At 34.0% G+C, this 25153-nt stretch overlaps 1 protein-coding gene across 2 annotated transcripts in view; it reads right to left on the bottom strand.

Moving 5' to 3' along the window:
- Positions 1-25153, bottom strand: part of LOC126881423 (SAM pointed domain-containing Ets transcription factor) — a 159231-nt gene that overhangs the window by 51043 nt on the left and 83035 nt on the right. For both annotated transcript variants that reach the window (XM_050645696.1, XM_050645697.1), the window contains exon 2: positions 19376-20384. In XM_050645696.1, the coding sequence (XP_050501653.1) occupies positions 19376-20384 (1009 nt within the window). The remainder of the gene's footprint in view (positions 1-19375; positions 20385-25153) is intronic.

Raw genomic sequence — 25153 nt, 5'->3', positions numbered from 1 at the left:
ACTTCTGTAAAATAATTCGAACATCACGAAATTTTGATAGTATGGTTTTAAAGAATGACACTATCGAAATTTAATATCCTAATATAGATAATTCATTAGAGTCGACATCTCATGGTATTGGGACCGTGCAAGTTCGGCAAAGCGACACCTATTTCTACGCTCTGCAACTTTATTTGCACTTTTAATTATATTGGCCATTTATATTAGTCCTGGTTACTGGATAAAATTGTCAAGGCCATAATCCAAAAAAATAATAAGAAAAAAAATAAGATTCAGGTTATGTTATTAAAACGTAAACAATTATTGTATGTAGTAAATAAAAATAGTTATTAAAATGCAGTACTGCAAGCAAAATACAATTAATTAAATTTACCTTTATATAATAATTGCATATCATATCAATATTGTGGAGCAACATATAATTTTTCTTCTTCAATGACAGTAGATATGAAATGTACGTCAATTTGACAATTTCAATTGACAATATGAATTATTTAAGATAGTTGCAATATTTCTCCGCTATTCTCGCACGATCTTTTCTCAATTCCCTTCCAAGTACTTGCACACCGCGAATATCTGGGACTACTGAGCGACCGACGTTTTAATAATATTTATCTAGTATCACTGTCTAGTATTATTTTTTATAATCTATTTCTATAATAGTGATGGTGAAAGTTATTATAACAATCAATTTTGACATCTTCTTCTTCGTCTTCGTCTAGCCATTCACGTCCACATCTGAACATAAGCCTCTTTAAGTCTTCGTTTCCATTGTTTTTTGTGGTACGCTTCTTGTAGCCATTTTTTCCCGGCAGTCCGTGTCAGATCATCTGTCCATCTCATAGGAGGTCTGCCCCTGGGTCTTTTGTGTTGGTATGGTCTCCAGGTTAGAATGTTTCTGTGCCATTTGTTTAGATCGCTCCTAGCTACCTGTCCAGCGTATTACCATTTCAATTTTAATGATTTTTTTACCACTTTGGTTTTCTGTCACTTTGGTTCCTTTTTTTTTGACAGACAGACAGAAAATTTTGACATAAAGCTGACCAATCTTTTCTTTGCTTAAATTTTAAGTAAGTTGGTAATTAGTTGTTCATCTGGTTTGTTTTTAAATATTAATGGATAAAAATTATTTCGTATCGTTTCTTCTTAAAAAAAAACAAGAAACTTCTAAAATTATTCGTTCTATGTTGGTTCGAAGCTTCTTACTCTATAAGGTCGTTGGCACTTACGACGAGCATTGTTCTTCAGTAGTCCATGTTTCATCTAAATAATAAATATTATTTTTTCTATGTAACTTTTTAAATGTAATAGCCAAATGAAATCATAAAACTTCTCATAGACAAGGCGAAAACGGCGGGTTCGTTGGAAAAATATTCCCATGAAATTTTTTTACATAATCACATTCGTGAGACATCCCAGAATACGATTCAAGAAGTCGCCCACACGAAAAGTGGTATAAATTTTTTTGAAAAATTGTTTTTTGTTTAACTTGCAAAAATCAATATTTTCGGCCCGGACAATTTTTTTTAGGTTTTTTGGACTATTATAGACAAAAAACATCTCTAAAAATTTTTCTCTAAAGTTGATCGTTTTTGAGCGGTAAGATCGTATTGACGTGGCTGTAAATGTGAGTGCGAGTAAGATGCACGATTGGACTCTTTCGCACTCATATTTACAGCCGCGTCAATACGATCTTACCGCTCTTTAGTATTACTTAAAAATAATAGCTTAGTAATAAAATAATGACAAAAATTTCTTCAGGATCTTGTAAGCGGGGCTTTAAACTTTGATTTAGTCACTTTCTGACTTTCATAATAATAACTTTTAACCGAGTTATTAAGCCTTGAAAATCGCCATTTTTCGTTTTTTTTTCAATTTTAAATTGCTTATAACTCGAAAAAGATCAACTTTAGAGAAAAATTATAAGAAATAATTTTTGTCCAGAATTGTCCAAAAAATAAAAAAAAATAGCGCGGACGAAAAATATTGATTTTTGCAATTTGAACAAAAAAAAAATATTTCAAAAAAATTTGGACCACTTTTCGCGTGGGCGACTTCTTGAACCTTATTCTGGGATGTCTCACGAATGTTATTATGCAAAAAAATCTCATGGGAATATTTTTTCCAAGGAACCCGCCGTTTTTGCCTTGTCTATCAACAGAAATTAAATAAAAAAATAGCGAGAATAACAAAAAATAAAATTAATGTCCGACTGGTATATTATTTGACAAATAATGACATGATTTCGAAGTCAGTTAAGCATGATATAATGCCCTAGGGCATTAAATTTAAATAACTAGTTAAATACTGCCAAGTTGACAAAAACCAACCTAAGTAAAACTATGGTTACCACAATTATGTTACGAATATTGCTGGTAAATGTACTTATTTGAAAAGTAATGAATTCAAAATGCATTCAATTTTTTTGCATATAAAGACTAATTTAGTCGGACATTAAACGTTGGGGGCACCACGGGTATTATAGGATAATAACGCTTTCGGTCAACGTATATCCCTCGGGTTAAACTCCCTCGGTATACACCATTGACCTCAAACGTTATTATTCTTATAATAGCCTTGGTACCTTAATAGAGAGTTTTTAAGCCCCTTACTTCAGCAACGTTAAACGTTATACCGTTGTTATACGCTATTCTGCTCATGCGCATTAACTGAAAAATAACGTATTACTTTATTAGCGGATAAGGTATCCCCTTATTTAGGTAGAAATAAGGTTCACGTTATTAAGGGATTACGTATTTGTAAGATTGCCAAATGTCATATATCTAAATCATAAAAAACGAAAAAAAGTCATATGAGCTGAACCAAAGATAACTAGAATAAAAAATATAGTAACGATGTATAAAATTGTAATCAAATTTGTTTTTCTTAAAAACTATCAGGTAATAAACATATTATATAATTGAATATAATCTGCTTGGCAACCCTGGTAGAATTATTCTAAATTACACCATTTCTTGAGAAATCTGACACTGGATTGAATTGTCTTGTCTTATTCTGTGGTCTTGTTAAACTTAGGATGGATGTTTTGTGTTCCTAAAGTAGTAAATTGTCTTTGGTGAACGTCTTAATACATTTTCTTCCATTATGGCAAATAATTCAATAAAATAAGTTATAGCACACAACTGCCGTTTTATAGGTTACGTTTGCCAAATGTCAATTAACGTTAATCTGTGTGTGTATTTTTCTGAAGGGTTTCAAAAACTATTTTAAGCAAACACGTTATCCCTTATTTATCACTCAGTGCGCATGACAAGTATAACGTTTTACGTTTAACGTACGTCAAAAAGTAGAGGGTCTAAAATATCTCTAATAACTATAACGTCCGGCTGGTATATGATTTGACAAATAATCACATGATTTCGAAGTCAGTTCAGTACGATATAATGCCATAGGGTGTTATTATGAAATATACCGCCCTAGGGCATTAAATATTTAAATAACTAGTTAAATACTGTCAAGTTGACAAATAACAACCTAAGTAAAACTATGGTTACCACAATTACGTTACGACTATTGCTGGTAAATGTACCTACTTACATTATTTGAAAACTAATTAATTCAAAATTCATTCAAATTTTTTGCATATAAAGAATCATTTATAGTATTTTTACTACAAAAGCGATATTACGTAGGTCAAAATTTTTGACGTAAGAGAACTGTCAAAACATTAGAATGTGACTTTTCATTATTGCCATGTTTATAATAAACATGGCAATAATGAAAAGTCACAATCTAATGTTTTGACAGTTCCCTTACGTCAAAAATTTTGACCTACGTACTATCGCTTTTGTAGTAAAAATACTATAGTCGGACATTAAACGTTGAAGGCACCACGGGTAGATAATAACGCTTTCGGTCAACGTATATCCATCGGGCCAAAGGCACTCGGTATATACACCATTGACCTCAAGCGTTATTATCCTTATAAATACCCTTGGTACCTTAATAACTATAATATAACTTAGCAAGTAGAAGTAAAAAAGAATTCTAAAATAAGATTTTATAGTACTAGATAAGGTAGTTTGAAATTTAAGCGGATTAAAAAAAACATGTATTATGGAAACATGATAGTACCTACATATTTTTTGAAAAAAACAAACATGAAAAACTACAAGATGGTTAGTCCGTGAATGCAAAATTGTCTTCCTGTCTTTCTATCCTATACGGGTAATGTTCGTCTTCTTCCTCTTCATAAGCAATTCTGTTTGTTCATTGGCAGACTGATACTTCTATAGAAGGTTGTTACTCCATCTTTTGCGCGGTCGGCAGATACTTCTTTTACCAATTTAGTGATTTATCTGTTGCTATTTTGACCACGCGTGTCTTATTTTGCTTATGTGGTTATTCCATTCTTTTTTTCTATTTAGTGTCGATCCGTTTGTACACTGTACATTATATTTTCTTGTAATATCTTCACTCGTCTTTCGATCTCTTAGCATATTTACTGTACCTAATTCTTCTCAGTACGCTCATCTCTTCAGTTTCCAGTAGTTTTGGTATTGTGGCTATATCGTGTCTTGTTTCTGATGTCATTATTAGTTTTACACTGATATTATAAATTCTTGACTTCATCTCAGTGTTAATATGTCGGTTCCGCCATATAGAGTTATTAGGGCATAAGGCATCCTACCAGTCCATTTTCTATTTGTACTTAATTTCTCACTTCTTTGTTCAGGTCTGGACAATATAATTTTAAGGTAGGTATTTAATTTCCATTACCTGTTCAATATTGATGCCGTCAATTTCTATTTTACATCTGATTGGTTCTTTACTGTAAATAATTGATGGATTCGACCGTTACTTGATGGAAGTTCATTTTATCTAACAATAAAACACTGAAAACGTTTATTTTCTATACCTCCACAAAATTTATTATAACTAAGTGACTACAGCTGTTTCGGCAGAGTGCCTTTCTCAAGTGATATAGTTTACAATGTGTTTGCCTTTTTAAGTCTTCAACTGAAGAGGTTGAGGAGTGGGGAGCTGTTTGTCTCGAGTTGGTCATTCAGAATTATATCTGTATTTTTCAGTTTATTAATTTCCATAGATTCTAAAAAAGATAGCTTAAGGCCTTTATTTTGAATATGCAGAATTTGAAACTCTTCATCGAAAGAATGATTATGATCTAGAAGGTGAAGTGCGTATGTAGAAGTGTCTGTTTTTCTATTGTTGAATGCCATTTTGTGTTCTGCTATCCGTTTGTCAAAAGTTCTGCCAGTTTGACCGATGTACGTTTTCGGACAGTCACCACAAGTTAGTTTGTACACACCACTCTGTAGTTGCTTTCTCTTTCGGCTTTTATTGTTCTTAATATATTTGCTTAAGTTGTTGTTAGTTCTGAAAGCTGGTGTTATTCCTTTCTTTTTTATGTATGTGGCTATTTTTGTTGTTATCTTGCCAGTATATGTGAGAGAGCAGAAGATACTGGGTTCTTTCTGTGGTGGTGGATACACTAATTTCAGGGCTTTCTTATAGAGTTTTTGGTTTAGAATTTTGTTAACTGTTTGTTCGTTATAGCCGTTGTTTACTGCTATTTGTTTAATGATGTTTAGTTCTATCTCGAAGGTATTTCTTGTCATGGGAATTTCTGTCAGTCCTTCTGTTCCCAGTACCTTCTGCTCTCTCACATATACTGGCAAGATAACAACAAAAATAGCCAGATCCATAAAAAGGAAAGGAGTAACACCAGCTTTCAGAACTAACAACAACTTAAGCAAATATATTAAGAACAATAAAAGCCGAAAGAGAAAGCAGCTACAGAGTGGTGTGTACAACTAACTTGTGGTGACTGTCCGAAAACGTACATCGGTCAAACTGGCAGAACTTTTGACAAACGGATAGCAGAACACAAAAGGGCATTCAACAATAGAAAAACAGACACTTCTGCATACGCACTTCACCTTCTAGATCATAATCATTCTTTCAATGAAGAATTTCAAATTCTGCATATTCAAAATAAAGGCCTTAAGCTATCTTTTTTAGAATCTATGGAAATTAATAAACTGAAAAATACAGATATAATTCTGAATGACCAACTCGAGACAAACAGCTCCCCACTCCTCAACCTCTTCAGTTGAAGACCTAAAAAGGCAAACACATTGTAAACTATATCACTTGAGAAAGGCACTCTGCCGAAACAGCTGTAGTCACTTAGTTATAATAAATTTTGTGGAGGTATAGAAAACAAACGTTTTCAGTGTTTTATTGTTAGGTTCTTTACTGATTACTAGATATGGATTTAGCTTTCTGACATGAAATTTTTTATACCTACTCAATTCTTTTGCTCTTATGTTCAATATGTGGACTAATCTTTGCAACTTCATCTTACGATATTTAGATTAAGACAAACCATTCACTCGTAAGAAGAACAAAAAGTGACCACAATTCATTTTTCGAAAGAAATAGAACATGATTTTATGGTCTGCATAAATAAATATGACCCGACGCTTTATAAGAGGTCAAAGAACGGAGGTAAGAGAACTAATAGAACCAAAGCACATTAAAAAGGATGCATGGATTGACTATCAATCTAAAAAAGCTCTGTGCAGAGGAAGAATAAATGATGCTAGAACCGGAAACACCAGAAATATCACAAATGGGGAAGCTAGTATAACTACGTACATAGGAAGTTTGAAAAATTCTCGTACTTAAAAAACAGAGGCACGGGAAACTGCAGATAAAGACTGAATACTAAACGAAGTACTTAAATATTGTGTTGCAGTGAAGATAGAACAATTAAAAACATTACTTAATAAAATTATAAAACACAATAAAATATCGAAAGAATGGAGAACCAGCGAACTAATAATTCTACTATTCAAAAAAGACATAGATGCCATAGAAAATAAAAAGCAGTCATACAACTACAGAGATGTCAATTTGTTTAATACTACTCGTACCTTAAAACCTACAACTAAAGTTTTACAAGAAATAATGAATCGGAGAATAAGTTTAGCAGATGAACAAATGTTTTTCTGCATCTGAATTATAAAAAAATGCACTAATCTGATAATGACGCACTAGCACGCATTTATTTTTCTAATGGCCTGAAGCCGCAGGCAGCGTCCTAGAGTAAGCATTATCTTACCATTCTAATCTAGATCACGCGTTAATCGAATAAGCGATTAATTCCACAAATTAATTAGAAAAAGAATAAAAACTGGTATACATAGGCAGGGTCGGTTTTAACATCTAATCTAAAACTATTTTTGAGGTATGTTTAAAATAGAAAGTTATGCTAATTCAAAAATTTTTGATTCATATTTTAGTGAAAATGAAACTATTTAACGCCATTAGAGACGCGGAAGATGCGATAATTCTATCAGAAAATATTAAAGGTCTTCAAATTCAGCTTGATCGTATTCAAGAAGTAGGAGAGGTAATGGACATTAAAATAAATTTAAATAAAACCAAATTTTTAGTCTGTAGGCTTAACCCACATCCAGATACCGAGCTTCAATTAAATGAAATCCAAGTTGAAAAAGTTGGCATGAGATGGCATATTTGGGAACTATCATAACGGACCAACTAGATCAAGACATAATCTGTCCTTACAATTATTACCTTCAACATAGAACGCTTTAAGACCGAAATAAGTAATCTACAAGAAGATGATACTTCTTCTTCTTGCAGTACCGTCTCCTATCGGAGGTTTGCTACCATCACAGCAATCTTAACTTTGTTGGCTGTATTGAACTGCACCCATGCCACTCCCTTAAATGTCGCAACGGAAAATCCTCCTACGTCTCACATTTCTCTTTCCCGAGATTTTTCCTTGGAGATAGAAGATGATACTACTGACTTTCAAAGTCTCCGACGGACTATTGTCAAGGCACATACTCTTAGTAGAACGCGTGAGAATATTGCGTATATAGTCCCATACTGGTGGAACCACGAAATTCAATCTAAAAGAGCCGAATGTTTTAGAAGCAGACGAACAGCACAGAGGTATAGGACCCAGCAAAATATCGACGATTACAAGCGTTCTAAGAAAGAACTAGGCAGAGAAATCAAAAGGGCTAAACGTAATATTTGGCAAAATCTATGCACAGCGCTGGAAAATGATGTATGGGGAGAACCATACAGAATCACCATAAAAACTTTGAGGTCGGAAACCCCGTACAGCCTCTGTTCACAAAAAACTTTTTCCCACAAAGCCCCGTCAAATATTCGCCCAAGTCAACGTTACTGTTCGACACGACGACTTCTCGGCGGAGGAAATAGCAGTAGCAGCAAGTAATATAAAAGTAGGTAAAGCAGCTGGTCCAGATGGTGTGCCTTCAAAAGCGATTAATATCATCATAGGAAAATATCCTGAAATGATAGAAGGATTTTCAACAATTTCCTCCATATAGTCTAGTCGCACCATAGGGGGTCCCTTGGAAAATTTTAGTTTGCCGAGATTTGATGGTGGTATTATAGGTTTTTTGGGTCGCTGAATCCAATGGAAGTGGTCTGGAAGCCCAAATATGGTGCGTTTAATTGTTATTAACAAATTATGGTAAAATTAGGTGTTTTTCAGGAATTATTAGAAGCCCTGTAAATAAATTGATAGTGTTAAGGTCTTATCTGGTATATTTTTGGTCGCTGAATCGAATGCGACTAGTCGGGATTACTAAAAATGTGTTCTTATTTTGTTAATAACAAAATAATTGTTTATTCGCCGAAAAGCTCGAAATGCGTTGTCTACAGAAAGTTTGTAGTCTTTTTCACAGTATTTTTATACGCTAAATCGATTGTCAGTAGTCGTGATCGGTTTGTCGTACGTTTACTGACGGTTTTTGTTCTAAATTTTAAAAAACCACTTGTAATGACATGAAATTTGGCATGCCCGTAGCTAACATGTCAAACAAAAGAAGCAATATTGTGCCCATGTCTGCTTTTACCCTGGGGGTGAGGTTCGCCCCTTTTCTTGGGTGAAAATAGAAACCTTTAAAATAAGTCCGGAAGTGTATGGAACTGTATGGAATAAACGTTGCTTAGAATTAATCAGTTTATCCAATTCCGGACTTCTTTTAAAGGTTTCTTTTTTCACCCCCGAAACGGGGTGAAACTCACACTCAGGGTAAAAGCACACATCGGCACAATATCACTTGTTTTGTTTGACATGTTAGCTACGTGCATGTCTTTCATGTAATTCCAAGTGATTTTTTAAAATTTAGAGCAAAAACCGTGAGTAAACGTACTATAGGCCGGTATTTTTGCAATAATTTATTAATAACAAAGTTGGAACGTGATTTAAGCTATCATGACTAGAGACAATCGATTTGGCATACAAAAATACTATGAAAAAGACTACAAACTTGCTGTAGATAACGCATTTCGAGCTTTTCGGCGAATAAACAATTATTTTGTTATTAACGAAATAAGAACACATTTTGAGTAATGGCGACTAGTCGCATTCGATTCAGCGACCAAAAATACACCAGAGAATACCTTAACACTATCAATTTATTTACAGGGCTTCTAATAAATCCTGAAAAACACCTAATTTTACCATAATTTGTTAATAGCAATAAAACGCATCACATTTGGGCTTCCAGATCACTTCCATTGGATTCAGCGACCCAAAAAACCTATAATACCACTATCAAATCGCGGCGAACTAAAAGTGTCCACGGGACCCCCTATGTTGCGACTAGACTAATAGGCAAGAGTTTCCCGACCAGATAAAACAGGCCAGATTAACGTTTACTTTGAAACAGGGGACAGACCCCGATATAGCCAAATCATACAGGCTAATCTGCCTGTTGGATCTGAATTTGTACAGTGTGTTCCGGGGGAGAAGGGGATGGACTCATGACTCAAAAATACAAGTAAGAAATATTTCAATTTAACAATTTATAATTTCAATAAACATTCTAAAGAAAGTTGATTCCGTGTACTAAAAATATGAGTAAAATAAAAAAAAAGTTTCAATTCGGTTCAGAGGTTCATGGGGTTCCCCATCATGTTCGATGTTCGTTTCGATTCAGAGGTGTTCATGTAGCGCCACTGAAGATATCTGGAGAGACAGAAACGTACTTATGGGAATGGAGCATAATACATGTTACTAAAGTTTTCTATATAATTTATTGTTGGTAGGAACATAATCCATATAATTATCGACGTATAATTACATAATCAACATAATTATCTGCCAATGAGGAGGCTGAAAGAAAAAATGTGGAGAAAATCGACAAATCTGAATTACGGGCTTTTACTGTTATGTTAATTTTGATGTACATTGTAATTTTGTTTTAAGGTTTGTAAATTGTTTATATTAATATTTTAGAAGATGCTGTGATTATTAAGAATAATATTCTTAAGTTTAATCCATTTCCAACAACTCTCAATAAATATATTAGCTATTTTCGAGTTGGACATTTTTTACCCACCCTTGGGCGTACATGGAACCTAAAAAAGGTTGGGCGTTTAAGGGTTAAATGAAGTCCAAGTTGAAAAAGTTGGCATAAGATGGCATATTTGGGAACTCTCATAACGGACCAACTAGATCAAGACATAATCTGTCCTTACAATATTATTACCTTCAACATAGAACGCTTTAAGACCGAAATAAGTAATCTACAAGAATATGATACTTCTTCTTCTTGCAGTACCGTCTCCTATCGGAGGTTGGCTACCATCACAGCAATCTTAACTTTGTTGGCTGTATTGAACTGCACCCATGCCACTCTCTTAAATGTCGCAACGGAAAATCCTCCTACGTCTCACATTTCTCTTTCCCGAGATTTTCCCTTGGAGATAGAAGATGATACTACTGACTTTCAAAGTCTCCGACGGAATATTGTCAAGGCACATACTCTTAGTAGAACGCGTGAGAATATTACGTACATAGTCCCATACTGGTGGAACCACGAGATTCAGTCTAAAAGAGCCGAATGTTTTAGAAGCAGACGAACAGCACAGAGGTATAGGACCCAGCAAAATATCGACGATTACAAGCGTTCTAAGAAAGAACTAGGCAGAGAAATCAAAAGGGCTAAACGTAATATTTGGCAAAATCTATGCACAGCGCTGGAAAATGATGTATGGGGAGAACCATACAGAATCACCATAAAAACTTTGAGGTCAGAAACCCCGTACAGCCTCTGTTCACAAAAAACTTTTTCCCACAAAGCCCCGTCAAACATTCGCCCAAGTCAAAAATTTTGTAATTTTGTAAATTACTCACTAAATTTTCTTTTTTTTTTCGTCCGTGTAAACTTATGAAAATAAATATTATTGAAGTTTTCAGGGAATTTCGGCCCTCGGCGGTAATATAATAATCTTTCATTCTGCGTCTAAATTTTTCAAAAATACTTTAGTTTTTCAGGATTCGAAAAAAAAAATAAATGAATTTAAATAGCATTGGACCAAGATCTTGCACCTATCCCATTAGGGATAGTAGATATTATAGTTAATTGATGGATTCGACCGTTACTTGACGGAAGTTCATTTTATCTAACAATAAAACACTGAAAACGTTTGTTTTATATACTTCTACAAAATTTATTATAACTATGTGACTACAGCTGTTTCGGCAGAATGCCTTTCTCAAGTGATTTATTTTACTATGGGTTTGCATTTTTAAACAATTTAACTGAAGAGGTTGAGGAGTGGGGAGCTGTTATCTGTATTTTTTAATTTCTTAATTTCCATAGATTCTAATAAAGATAGCTTAAGACCTTTATTTTGAATATGCAGAATTTGAACCTCTTCATTAACAGAATGATTATAATCTAGAAGGTGAAGTAAGTATGTAGAAGTGTCTGTTTTTCTATTGTTGAAAGCCCTATTGTGTTCTGCTATCCGTTGGTCAAAGGTTCTGCCAGTTTGACCGATGTAAGTTTTCGGATAGTCACCACAAGTTAGTTTGTAGACACCACTCTGTAGTTGTTTTCTCTTTCGGCTCTTATAACACCAGCTTTCAGAACTAACAACAACAAGCAAATATGTTAAGAACCACAAGAGCCGAAAGAGAAAACAACTACAGAGTGGTGTCTAAAAACTAACTTGTGGTGACTGTCCTAAAACTTACATCGGTGAAACTGGCAGAACCTTTGACAAACGGATAGCAGAACACAAAAGGGCTTTCAACATTTGAAAAACAGACACTTCTACATACGCACTTCACCTTCTAGATTCTAGATCATAATCATTCTTTTAATGAAGAGTTTCAAATTCTGCATGTTCAAAATAAAGGCCTTAAGCTATCTTTATTAGAATCTATGGAAATTAATAAATTAAAAACACAGATATAATTCTGAATGACTAACTCGAGACAAACAGATCCCCACTCCTCAACCTCTTCAATTAAAGACTTTAAAAAGGCAAACCCATAGTAAACTAAAGCACTTGAGAAAGGCACTCTGCCAAAACCGCTGTAGTCACATCATAGTTATAATAAATTTTGTGGAAGTTTAGAAAACAAACGTTTTCAGTGTTTTATTGTTAGATATTATAGTTTTTCATTAATACCTATTTTTAGTTATTTTTACTACATGTACTGTTGAATATTGTATGATCATTGTACTGTTGATAAAAGATAAACGCAATTTAATTGTTATTTATATAAAACTCTTACTATCCATTGAATTAAAATCTTTACAACAAATTTATGACAGTGGGTGTGCCGGTATGAAGGACACAACTTCGCTCTGGTATGTTTCGGGCTCTTATTTATGGAATACAATAATATTTACATTGTGTTTACAACCATAAACAGATATTTCAATGGGTGGGACCATTTTTTTGTGTGAAATATTTATGGAACAATGGTTCTTAAAATTAAAGCGGATAAATACGAGCCAACTTCTTTTCCTCATTCGGTAGATATTATCAGTAATAAGGTAATTAAGTATATCTAGGTATATCTACACTGTTTATATAATTACTTAAAAACAATTACTTATTACTAGTATGTAATTGATAACTCATACGGAGAGACAGAAGCAGATTTTGTGCGTGAAAAGTAGGGAGCGGATTTTATGCTAAATGCATATTGCATGCATATTTCGCATATTTGAGAACTTTACTTAATTTTGCATATTTTTAAAGAAACATGCATATTTCGTGCCTATTTAAAAAGGTTTAAGTCCAAAAAAAAATTTCAAATTTTTTAATTCGACACAAAATATTTCCCCGTACAGGCTGTCGCATCTATTAATTCGAGAACTACCTGAAGAGAGACGGCTCATTCACTGCCTTTTCATTTTTTCCTAGAAAATACCCGATCTTTACACAAAGTACTTATAGTACGCCGCGCCGTTATAAAATGATTTGTAGGATGTTAAAATGATGAAGGATGGTTTACCGGAAAATCCGAATTTTATTTACTTTTATTATATTTAGTAGGTACCTATAATTCTGGTGATTCTTTTAAATACCCTATTGTTAAGAGAATTTACACCTTTAACCATAGTTTTACGATTTTCTAACGGAAATTGAAATGTTCATGCTTTAGATCATATCCCGTAAATCAGTAAAATAGTCGGTCAATGGGAATGTTTAGTTTTTGTTTAATACTTCTGTTTGAAAATATTTCAATATGCCGAAAGAATCTAGCCTGGTTTATTCCTGGATCAGAACCTATCCCGAGCTTCATTACAGCAATGGAAACTTATTCTGCAAAGCATGTAGTAAAATGGTGAGTTCTAAGATTGCTTTCTTCCTCTTTTTTCTTTAATAAATGGCTAATATTTGGCTGCTTCCTCATTAAAGTTTACTTACTTACTTACTTACTATACTTATTATAGTCCTAAACCTTTCTACCTTTAGGTGTAAGGCTGGTGGATTTGAATTTGGCATTACAGTCTCCATGTTTTCCGATCTTGTGTTAGGTTTCTTGCAGTTTCAATGTCAATCCTTTCTTCTTGACTTCTTTCCTGATTTCATCTACCCACATAACTCTTGGTCTTCCAGGAAACTTTTGTTTTCCCCCTGCACTCTCGTTTCAAACACTCGTTTTGTTAGTCTCACGTTCGACATTCTACACACGTGCCCCAACCATCTAAGTTGTTCATCTACTATTTTTTCATTGATTGGTTCTAGTTTTAGGTTTTTGTCTGATTGTTTCGTTTTGTATTTTGTCTGTACTCTTAAGAACAGGAATCCCAGTATCACTGAGAATAGCAGTGGACTTAACAAGCATCCCTATAATTTGACGCATTGACTTGTAGTAAATTTTCTGGATTCGTCGTTATTGGTTGTTACTGTATTTGTATTATTTTTTACATATCCTTTATTACTTCCATGTTGTGCCTGTCGACTCCCCCGTCTTTTAGTTTCTTCCATACGTCCTTTCTTCGGATTCTGTCAAACGCCTTTTCCATATCGATGAAGCATGTATGTATCTTCTTCTTCTTAACGTGCCCTATCAAGTCCCCTTGACGTTGGCGATTAACATGGCGAAACTGTCTCTGTCTCGAGCTATTCTAAATAGGTGTTCTGCTTTCTTTATTCCTGTCCACTCCCGGATATTCTTCAACCAAGAGGCCTGCTTTCTACCAATTCCTCTGCGTCCTTCGATTTTACCCATCATAATAAGTTGAAGAATATTATACCGGTCTCCCCTTACTACGTGTCCAAAATAGGCCATCTTTCTATATTTGATGTTATCAAGCAGCTCACGGGTAGCATTTGCTCTCTTAAGGACTGCCACATTTGTCAGCATAGCCGTCCATGGTATTTTTAGAATACGTCTGTGCAGCCACATTTCAAAGGCCTCCAAACGGTTAATGGTGGATATTTTTAATGTCCATGCTTCGACACCATACAAGAGGACTGACCAAATGTAGCATTTAATCATGCGCTTTCGAAGTTGAAGTTGCAAGGTATCATTACAGAAGAATGACCTCATTTTTAAAAATGTCGTGCGGGCTATCTCGATTCTACATTTTATCTCTTTATCTGGATCTAGTTGTTCAGTAATATGGCAACCAAGATATTTAAAACTGGGTACTCTTTGAATCATATGACCATCAACATATAACCGTGAATCTTGATGGGCCAAACGGCTAAATACCATGTACTTTGTTTTTGAACAGTTTATATTTAGGCCAAACTCTCTTCCCACTCTGTCAATGGCATTTAAAAGGTGTTGTACTCCATTCATATCATCACTTAAAATAACTGTATCGTCTGCATATCTGATTGTATTTATCAGAATTCCATTAACCTTCACACCCCATTCCAAATTATGCAGCGCTTCCTTAAATATTCTATCTGAATACAAATTGAACAACAGTGGGGACAGTATACAACCCTGTCTGACGCCTCTTTGTATTTTGCATATTTCTGTTGATTTTCCATTTATGCAAGCTGTCGCTGTTTGACGCCAGTATAATTTTTCTATGATTCGTACATCTTGACTATCAACTCCTTTATCCTTTAGTATTTTAATTAATTTGTGATGTTGTACTCGATCAAAGGCCTTCTCATAGTCAATAAATACAGCAAAGACGTCTTTTCTTTGATCTCGGCATTTCTGCAATAACACATTTAGTGCAAAGAGTGCGTCCCGGGTTCCCAGTCCATTTCTGAAGCCAAATTGTGTTTCATCCTGGTCTTCTTCACATTTATCTCTGATTCTACTGTGGATGATACGTAGAAAGATTTTCAAGGTGTGGCTCATAAGGCTTATCATTCTATAGTCGCTACAGTTTTTCGGACGTTGTTTTTTTGGTAGGGTTATGAATTCGAACCAATCTTCAGGGATATCACCAGTCGAATAAACATCATTGAAAAGTTTGACTAGTATTCCAATGTTTTCCTCATTTATGAGCTTTAACATTTCTGTAGGTATGTTGTCGGGACCAACGGCTTTATTGTTTTTTGCCAATTTTATAGCATGTTGTATTTCTGATTTTAGTATTTCTGGTCCTTCACCTTCATCTAAAGTGTCCAGTTCTTCGGGTCTATCATCATTATACAGTTCATTTATATAACTATACCAGGTAGTTCGGATTTCGTGTTCGTCTATTATCATTTTTCCCGACGAATCGGTTATAGTATGTGGAGTTTTCTTATAATAAAGACCAGCTACTTCTCTAACTTTTTTAAACATATTAAACGTATCATGTTTTTCATTCAACTTTTCTAATTCCTTGCATTTATCCTCCATCCATTTTTCTTTAGCTACCTTTATTTTTTGTTTAATTAGTTTTTGTTTTTCTTTGTATTCTGTTTTGTTATCTTTCAGTTTTCTTCTCTGCTCCATCAATTCCAGGATTTCATCAGTCATCCATTGTTGTTTTTTGTGCCTCTGCATCGTTGTCGTATATTTTTCCATTACTTTCCAGGTAAGATCTTTAAACGTGTTCCATATTTCTGTATTGTTTTCATTTGTTGAATTCTTTAGCTGCTTATTCAGGTCATTTTCTATTAGCGTTTTGTTGGATGCTGATATATGTAATTTTGGTGTTTTGGGGTTTTCTTCGACTTTTTTGAGCTTCACTTGGATGTCAGCTATTAGAGGGTTATGGTCTGAACCGATATCTGCACCAGGATATGTCGTTGATCTCTTGACACCATTCTTAAATCTCTTGTTTACTAGAATATAATCTATCTGATTTCTAATTATATGAAGCGAGTTATCTCCTGGTCCCTTCCATGTATATAATCTAATGTATGTATCTCTCAATTCTTATTGATTACCTTCGCACTTACATGTCTTATTGTGAATATTATAGGTCTTGCGTGCTTCTGCACTTCCTGAATCCACACTGTGTGTCTTCTCACTGTGAATAAATTGCATATATAAAAAATAATGTTTTTATTTCAAAGATAACATACGATTGCCGCCCCCCCCCCCCCCTATAAAAGAACCCGTTAGAATAGAATATAACAGAAAATTTGTGGTTTCTCGAAATGCGCATTTTTTGAATTTTTGTGCATATCTTGCGCATATTTCGTAATTTTTTACTGCATATATATGCGCATATTTCATCAAAATTGATCGCATATAAATCCGCTCCCTAGTGATAAGTAATATGGAAGAACTATACGAGGATATTATGTTCGAATTAGTTGTGTACATGACTTTCCTCAACGAGCGGAAACCAGAGTGGGGGACGAGGGTAGTTATAAGGGGTCAAATCGCGGTTTTTATTATTTTTTTGAGACGCTCATGATCGAGATAGTGCACCAAAATTTGGGAATAAGTAGGGCATGACGTAACTAAGCAAAATCTCCAGAGGCGGAAACCAGAATTGGGAATGAGGGTAGTTTTAAGGGGTCAAAGTTGCAGTTTGTATTATTTTTCTTTGTGACGCAGCACAACATTTGTCCCCACGCAGCGTTCCGCCCCTGGAGATTTTACTTAGTTATGTCATGATCTACTTATTCCCAAATTTTGGGGGGTATCTCGATGACGAACGGCGAAAAAAACCCTTTATATTTTTATACTCACAACGGCCTACCACCCCTTTGTACGCCAAGCAGCGTTCCGCTCCTGGAGATTTTACTTAGTTACGTCATGACCTACTTATTCCCAAATTTTGGTCCACTATCTCTATCATGAGCGTCACAAAAAAATAATAAAAACCGCGACTTTTATCCCTTATAACTACCCTCGTCCCCCACTCTGGTTTCCGCTTCTGGGGATTTTACTTAGTTATGTCATGGTCTACATATTCTTAAATTTTGGTGCACTATCTCGATCAGGAACGTCACAAAAAACGCCTTATAACTTTTATATTCACCCCTTCCCCCACCCCTTTGTCGTCAACGCAGCGTTCCGCCCCTGGAGATTTTACTTAGTTATCTCATGGCCTGCATATTCACAAATTTTGGTGCACTATCTCGATCATGAGCGTCACAAAAAAATAATAAAAACCGCGGCTTTAACCACTTATAACTACCCTCGTCCCCCACTCTGGTTTCCACCCGTTGGGGAATGTCATGTAGACAACTAATTCAACATATCCCCGCATAGTTTTTCCATATTACTTATCACGCACAAAATTTGCTCCCAGCTCTTAGACTATAAGTTTGAGGGTTGAGAGAAGTTCCTGTCCCGAATAAAGTGTTGAACATCAACATCTGTTTGATTGTACATTCTAGGAAAAGGGTTATTTTACTTTATTCATTGCTCCTCCTTTTTTGTTTGTTTGATACATATGTTCATGTCATTCCGATATGTCTTAACACCTGCTGACGAGCGTCTTGTAAGAAGAATAATTCAGGGTGAAGGGCTGGAAAATCCTGAACTCCAAGTTGTTGAAAGAAGGACTACATAAAATTACTTAGTTCATTATGAATCCTAAAAACGATTGAACAAGTGGTGCTGGATGCCATACTACTAACTTTAGCGTATTAGTCTTAATCATTTGGATGAAACATAATCTAAGCAGGCTAGGATCTTCCTCTTCTTGTAGTGCCTATCCGTTTCTTGCCGTTATTGGTTAATATCTCCATCAACTTGTCATGCTTTACTGCATAAATGTTAGGTACATAAAAGGGTTGTTACACACAAACCTAGTGTATAAACCAACAAAATAATCAATTACAGCCTTAGCTAAGCATTCTCTGGAAAATAGTCATTCCTTTGATTTTGAAAATATGTCGTTCTTGCAAGGAAAAAACAATTACATATTATATGTATATGTTGTAGATGCTTTACATAAAAAAGATCAAAATTGTTTCAATCCAATTTTGAACTCAATCAGTCGTAGTTTGAAGTATCTATTATAAGAAGTTCGTGTATTATATCATGTTTGCATTCCATCGCAAACAAGAAATCAATACATACTATTGTTATCAGATTATTGTTATATGTAAGTAATGTTTATGTAAAAAAATACCAAGTTTTTTGTAAAAGTCATATATTAAAATACCCTAAATAAGAGTCACAATACAAAACGTTTTCGGATTAAGGAATCCATCATCAGTGTTTAAAAAATGTAAATGATATGGTTGTTTTACATATTTATATAAAGATCATCTGATGTTAAAGATATGCCTGGATGTTACCCAGGGCAACACAGGACTCTTCCCACGTGGTTGGAATTTTTTTGGAGAAAACCTCACATATTGGATTTCAATGGCCAACTCTTTGGTGGCTCAGGCATCCAATTTTTGGCTTTTAAACACTGATGATGGATTCCTTAATTTTGTATTGTGACCCTTATTTAGGGTATTTCAATATATACCTTTTACAAGAAACTTGGTATTTTTGTGATTTATGGTATACAGCCAGCTGCAGAAAGTTTATTTTCCTCGTCGATTTTGTTAATGTTTATGTAACTAAAGTGCTTATTGAGAATGGAGATGATAGCCGAAACATTTAAGCAGTAGTAAAGGTTTATTTAATCAATAGACATTTTCACAGCATTTCATAATATGGTTTTGAAATGAAAATGCCAATATGACTTACCTGCGGAAATTCCAAGAGTGGCGCAAGTATTATCCACATCTTTTCTCATTTGTTCAATAGCCATATTTAACACAGGTTCTATATTTCCATTAACAATTTCCTCGTTGCAAGTTCTCATAAGATCATCTTGTTCGGGCTCCTCCATCTTAATATCCGTTTCCAAAAATCCAAAATCGATAGGTCTAATATTAAACTTTTTCTGAAAGCTTGTATCCCTTAAAGCCTCTCTTAGCAAGAGATGGTCTTTAGGTTGTTCCGGTACAGTTTGTGATTCTGGACTTTTCGAATCTTTCTCCAATAATTGTCTGAGTGTTTGATTCCTTTGAAAACTACCAAAGGTGTCAGCGGCTTCTTTTTTAATCTCTTTTTGAACTCCTACTGTACTGAGAAGATCGAGGACATTCGAATTATCGATTTGTATGCAAAGGTTATCAGAAGAATTAGAAGTGTATGAGGCAGGACTTGTCGGCAAGATATAAGATTCTTCTTTTACAGAAAATTGGGCAAAGTTGGGCACAGGTGAGGTTTCTTTTTTTATGTAGTGTTTCTGAAGATATTCTTCACCGCAAGGTGATGTAGAATAAACAGAACTAGGAGAGGGCGTATATACAGATTGCTCTGGGGAACTTGGATAGTAATTCGTTTCTCTGTAGCTAGAGAACTGGTCGTTTGGCGATAAAAGCCCTTGTGAAATCGGTGAGTACGGACTCGGAACCTCCAAGTAAATATTTCCAGAATATTTTTTCGTATCAGTCGGTACCAATAGAGTCTGAAAATCTGGAGCTAGTTGTTCCAGATCTGATTCCGGATCGGATGTCGGCGATGGATAAAAACTTGTTAATATTTTTGGTTGAAGTAGCTTTTCGGTCTCGTAACTTTGGGGGTAGAATTGAGTAGATGGTGAGACTGGCTGATCACCTCCTGGCAAAAGCGATAAGTCAAAGTTATCGGCGAAGTTACTGTAATCGCACGGGGGAGTAAACCCTGCTGATGGTACAGTCTGTGGCATCTGTAACAAACAGAAAACAGTAAACAAATGAAATTAATAGTACAATAATGTTTATATGTTTAAATGTTTATTTTAAAATATACCCAGTTAATTATTTAAAATGTTGCTAAAGCATGGAACCAGCACCGGCTAAAAATATTACAATTATTAACACTTTAAGTATTCTGTTTATATGAGATTTAGCCACAATTATTGGTATAATGAAAACATTCTTAATTGATTAATCTTTGACGTTTTGATTTGCACTCCAGAAATATTTCTCAATAAATTTTATTCTACATTTTTTGGCAAGATAACCTAGATTCGATGTTTGTCGTTTTAAAACTTGATATATTTAGTCTAGATGTTATAGGCCACAGCAAGTGTGTGGTTGAAAAAAATTATTTGAAGGTAGCTATTACATTGAAGGTATCAAATTCGGAAGGTTATTTGTGTTATTTTGTGTTACTTTGTTTGTGAGATCAATAACACAGTGAGGCTGGTTATTTAATTTTTTAAATTTTGGTGCAAAGAGTGTGTTTGAGATGAGATTATTGAGATTTGTCCTTCTATTTCCTCTACTCCGCTGTTGGTATATTTTTCTTGTTGACTTCTTCTTTTAGTATTGATATCCAAAGCCTGCTGAATTCTGCTTACGGGTTTGCTTCACATTTTTCTTCGTTAAGTAGGATGATAAATTGCTTCTTTGATTTTTCTCTTTTTCATGTCTGTTTCTTTTATGAATTGATGTATCTCACCATTGTACTCTGTCCTCGTTGTCCCAGCATGTTTGCACATCTGGTATTTCTCTAACTCTCTGTTCTTGATGTATGTTTCATGCTCGTTTACCCTGACATAGTGGTCTTGGAGTTTCTCCCACATAGAAATTGTTGCATTTGCAGGGTATTTTATAGGATACAATTTTTGAATCTTTCTATTGTGTTGTTGCGTTGTTGGATTTGGTTATTATATCTCGTATTGTTAGTTGTTTTTAATGTTGTAATGTGGTTTTGGTGCCTTTGGCAATATTGTATGCAAAAATGATTGCTCTTATTTGCTGGCATAGTTTTTTAGATTGAAGTTGTTCAATTATAGTCAATTTTACTCTTTCATCACTTCAAATATCTTCTCATATTTCATTGTATCAAACTAAATTCTTCTAGGAATTGAATCTATAATAATAGAAATCTAATATAATAGATATAGAAATCTTTTTCTCTAAACTTTTAGAGTCTAAAAGGTTGATAAGCACCAAACATAAACTATAGTGTAAATCATTTTAAGTCTATTATAATATCCAGAAACCTTCTTGCCCCTTTACTTATTTAATTGATTTAACTGGGTAGGCGCAAAATTTGCTTGAAATGCTTTTTAAATGCATTCATTTTTTTCGAATCCTGAGAAAACTAATTAGTATTTTTGAAAAATTTAAACACAGAATGAAAGATTACGTTATTACCGAGGGCCGAAGGTCTCTGAAAACCTCTATAATAATGTGTATTTGAATAACTGACAGGGGTGAAAAAAAAAGAAGAGAAAATTGAGTGTAATTTTTAATTTCAAATATCTCATCCAAAAGAAGCCTTTTGGTTATTCTAAGGGACTTTCTCCCCTCTGTAATAATGTAATCTTTTAATCTGCGTTTAAATTTTTTAAAAATATGTTTTAGTTTTTTCACAATTCAAAAAAAAATGAATGTATTTGAAAAGCATTGCAGGTAAATTTTGCGCCACCGCCCTTAATTCCAATATAATACAGATATTAATATAAAAAATACCTAAAATAACTCAAAGTACGTAATATGCATGTCACTAAAACTTTAGTACGTCATAATAAAACGGAAAATAATTATTATTAATAAAAATTTAAAACATAAACAAATCTGAACCGTCAACTGACGCTTTTCGAAGCCACATGTTGAAGTTTCCACCATATTTATGTTAAATTCCATCCCGTACAGATGCGTTAAAAATAACTTTTTGAAAATATTAATAAAGAACGATATAAGCCAATTCACGAATACTAATTTGCGAGGAATCCGATAAGAAAATAAATAGTATGATGTTATGATAATTTTGTTTTATTTCATGAAACTTTTAACGTCTAAGTCAGTTACAAGCGAGTAAGACGTGGTAAATGGTAATGTCTGTATTTCATTTTATTACTTTTCTAGAAAATATGATAATACCAAGAATTTTACAACATTTGATATTAAAATATTAGATGCCATTTGTCCAAAATTAGTTAAGAACAGTGTCAATTTTCAAATTAATGCGCAATTACCAGAAATATATACTTAACAAAAGACTTTGTATCTAAAGCCTCATTTACATTTGGCAAGTTTACTCGGGTAACAAAACAAATTTTATTGTAATGCAAGAAATAGTTATTTTCCTAATTAGTGCGGAAAGTGATACTTTCACGCACGAGACTGCCGTTGACCCGAACGACGCGATAGCGGAGTTCGGGCAAGCAGTCGAGTGCGGTGAAGACACTTTCCGCATGAGTTAGGAACAATATTTTTCTAGGGCCGTACGTTTGGAAAAAAGCCACAAAAAATAGAGTTATATTTAGAAGTGAAAATACACAAAATAATTCTTTGGCAAGGTTGTCAAAACCAAACTTTCAATATAATGGATTACCACGACGACGATATTGGTTTCCATGACGACGATTCAAAACCATTGTAATTTTCTACTGATCTCACTTTTAAATATTATATCAAAATAATTTTATTTCATCGAATTATCAGTAGTAATTGCACAAGAGCTTTAAAATTCTATATTAATTTTAGAGATCGACTGCAATTTGTTGCGATTATTTCATGAATAAAACTGTTCAACACCAAAATTTTGTTGTAATTTATTTATGTAAATACAAATTTGTACAATTAAACACACAGTTGTTATAAATATTAATTTGACGGTTGAAAGTCATCACTTCTATAATTTTTAAAACATTAATTGTCATTAACGTCACTGAATGTATTTTTTCGTAGCAACGAAGGGCATCTGACGTAATATACTTGACGACGGGAAATTATCAAAAATTATCGATTTAATTTAGATTTTAGATTTATGTAGCTTTCTATTGGTCAGAATCTCCTATGAATGAAATAATCGCGCTAATTTCATTAAAACATGAACACAATAAGATAAATTTGAAATAAATTAGTAAATAATATCTAAATATTAGTTTATTGCATGTATTATAATATATTATATGAGCGTAATATATTTATAATGTGAGCGGCCGTGGGTAACGGCATAAACGCTGGCCTCATACGCCAGTAGACGTGGGTTCGATCCCTGCCAAAGACAAACCATTTTCATTTCCAATAATGACACGAGCCGTCTCACCGTGCCTCGGAGAGTACGTTAAGCCGTCGGTCCCCCTGGGCTAGTGTACATCGACACTATTTACTTGAAACAGGGTTAAAGATGTAATTGGCGCTGGAACTATCCGAAAGGATCTCCCCGGCAAAAATGCCATACGATATTATTATTATTATAATATATTATAATGCCATATTACAAGGTATTTTAGTTTCCTGTACGCCGTGCGGGAAAGTGCAACTTTCGGAAACGAAATGCGTGCGTGAAAATGGCTCTTTTAGCACGGCTGTAGAAAAATTTGATTTTTAAAAAATATAGCCTCAAATAAGATGTCCCAACAACTGTTCAGTGTTCAGTTGCTACCAAGTTCTTACAAATTTTTAACATCATCGGTAGTTCTCTTTATCGTAAACTACGAAGAGAGATCGCATTTGATAAGTATTTTAAAAATTGTATGGATCTTTTTATCCGGCAACAGAATACTTTCCTTCAGTAAGTTAGGAATTGAAAATACCTAAATTCAAGAAGAGAAATGAGTGAATAAGAGAAAAAACAAAAGTTAGGGATATACCTGTTATAGACAAGCAACAAAATTGAAATTCAGATTTGCCGAACACAATATAAGAAAACATTAAAACCGATTGAACAAAATTCTCATAAATTGGAGACCGTGGGAATATAAACTAAGCAGAGGAAGACCACAAATGAGATAAGCAGATGATGTCAAGAAGCACGTGGGCTCTAGGTGGATAACTGTAGCGACAGACAGAGAAGAATGGAAAAGGGGAGGCCTATGTCCAAACATGAACCGAAGAAGGCTAATAAGATAGACAGATGGAAATTCAGAAGAGGAATTTATTGATATTTTGTGTCATCATTGATTCTTGATGCCATCAAATGAATGACGTGAATTGAGATATTATGTTTTGACTTAAGTGTGTGTTAACCTTTAACTACAAGCGCTGGCGTACTTTGTACGCCAGATATAAGAATTCTACTGCAAATATATTTCAAAATTTAATTTTTGACCTTGTTCGGCTTTCTGGGAAGATCGTAATTTACAGTTTATTATTTGTTGTTTCCGGTGGCGGACAATATACGCCACGATTATATTAATATAAGTAGTAATATAAGTACATATTTCAATTGTTTTTTAGTCATTATGGCACAAAATATATTTTTCTTTATAAACAATACTTTTTCTCCTGCAAAAAATCACATTTCAAAAAATTTTTTATTAGTAATTTTATTTATCATGGAATCCAGTTATTCCATGATTCCAGTTATAAATACCAATTGGCTTACTGAGAAGGAACTCCAAGTATTTACTGTTGTCGAATAAGGTTTATAACAAACAACTAAGTGTATTTTTTCAAAAAAAAAAATAAACAAATCCTCTGTTTTTAAGTGTATTTTCTTGTGGCGTATAAAGTACGCCACGCGTGTAGTTATGTT

This window comes from Diabrotica virgifera, chromosome 3, assembly GCF_917563875.1.
Source record: "Diabrotica virgifera virgifera chromosome 3, PGI_DIABVI_V3a".
Classification (NCBI taxonomy): domain Eukaryota; kingdom Metazoa; phylum Arthropoda; class Insecta; order Coleoptera; family Chrysomelidae; genus Diabrotica; species Diabrotica virgifera.
The sequence above is the reverse complement of the archived record's forward strand: the minus strand, read 5'-3'. Positions and strand labels throughout refer to the sequence as shown.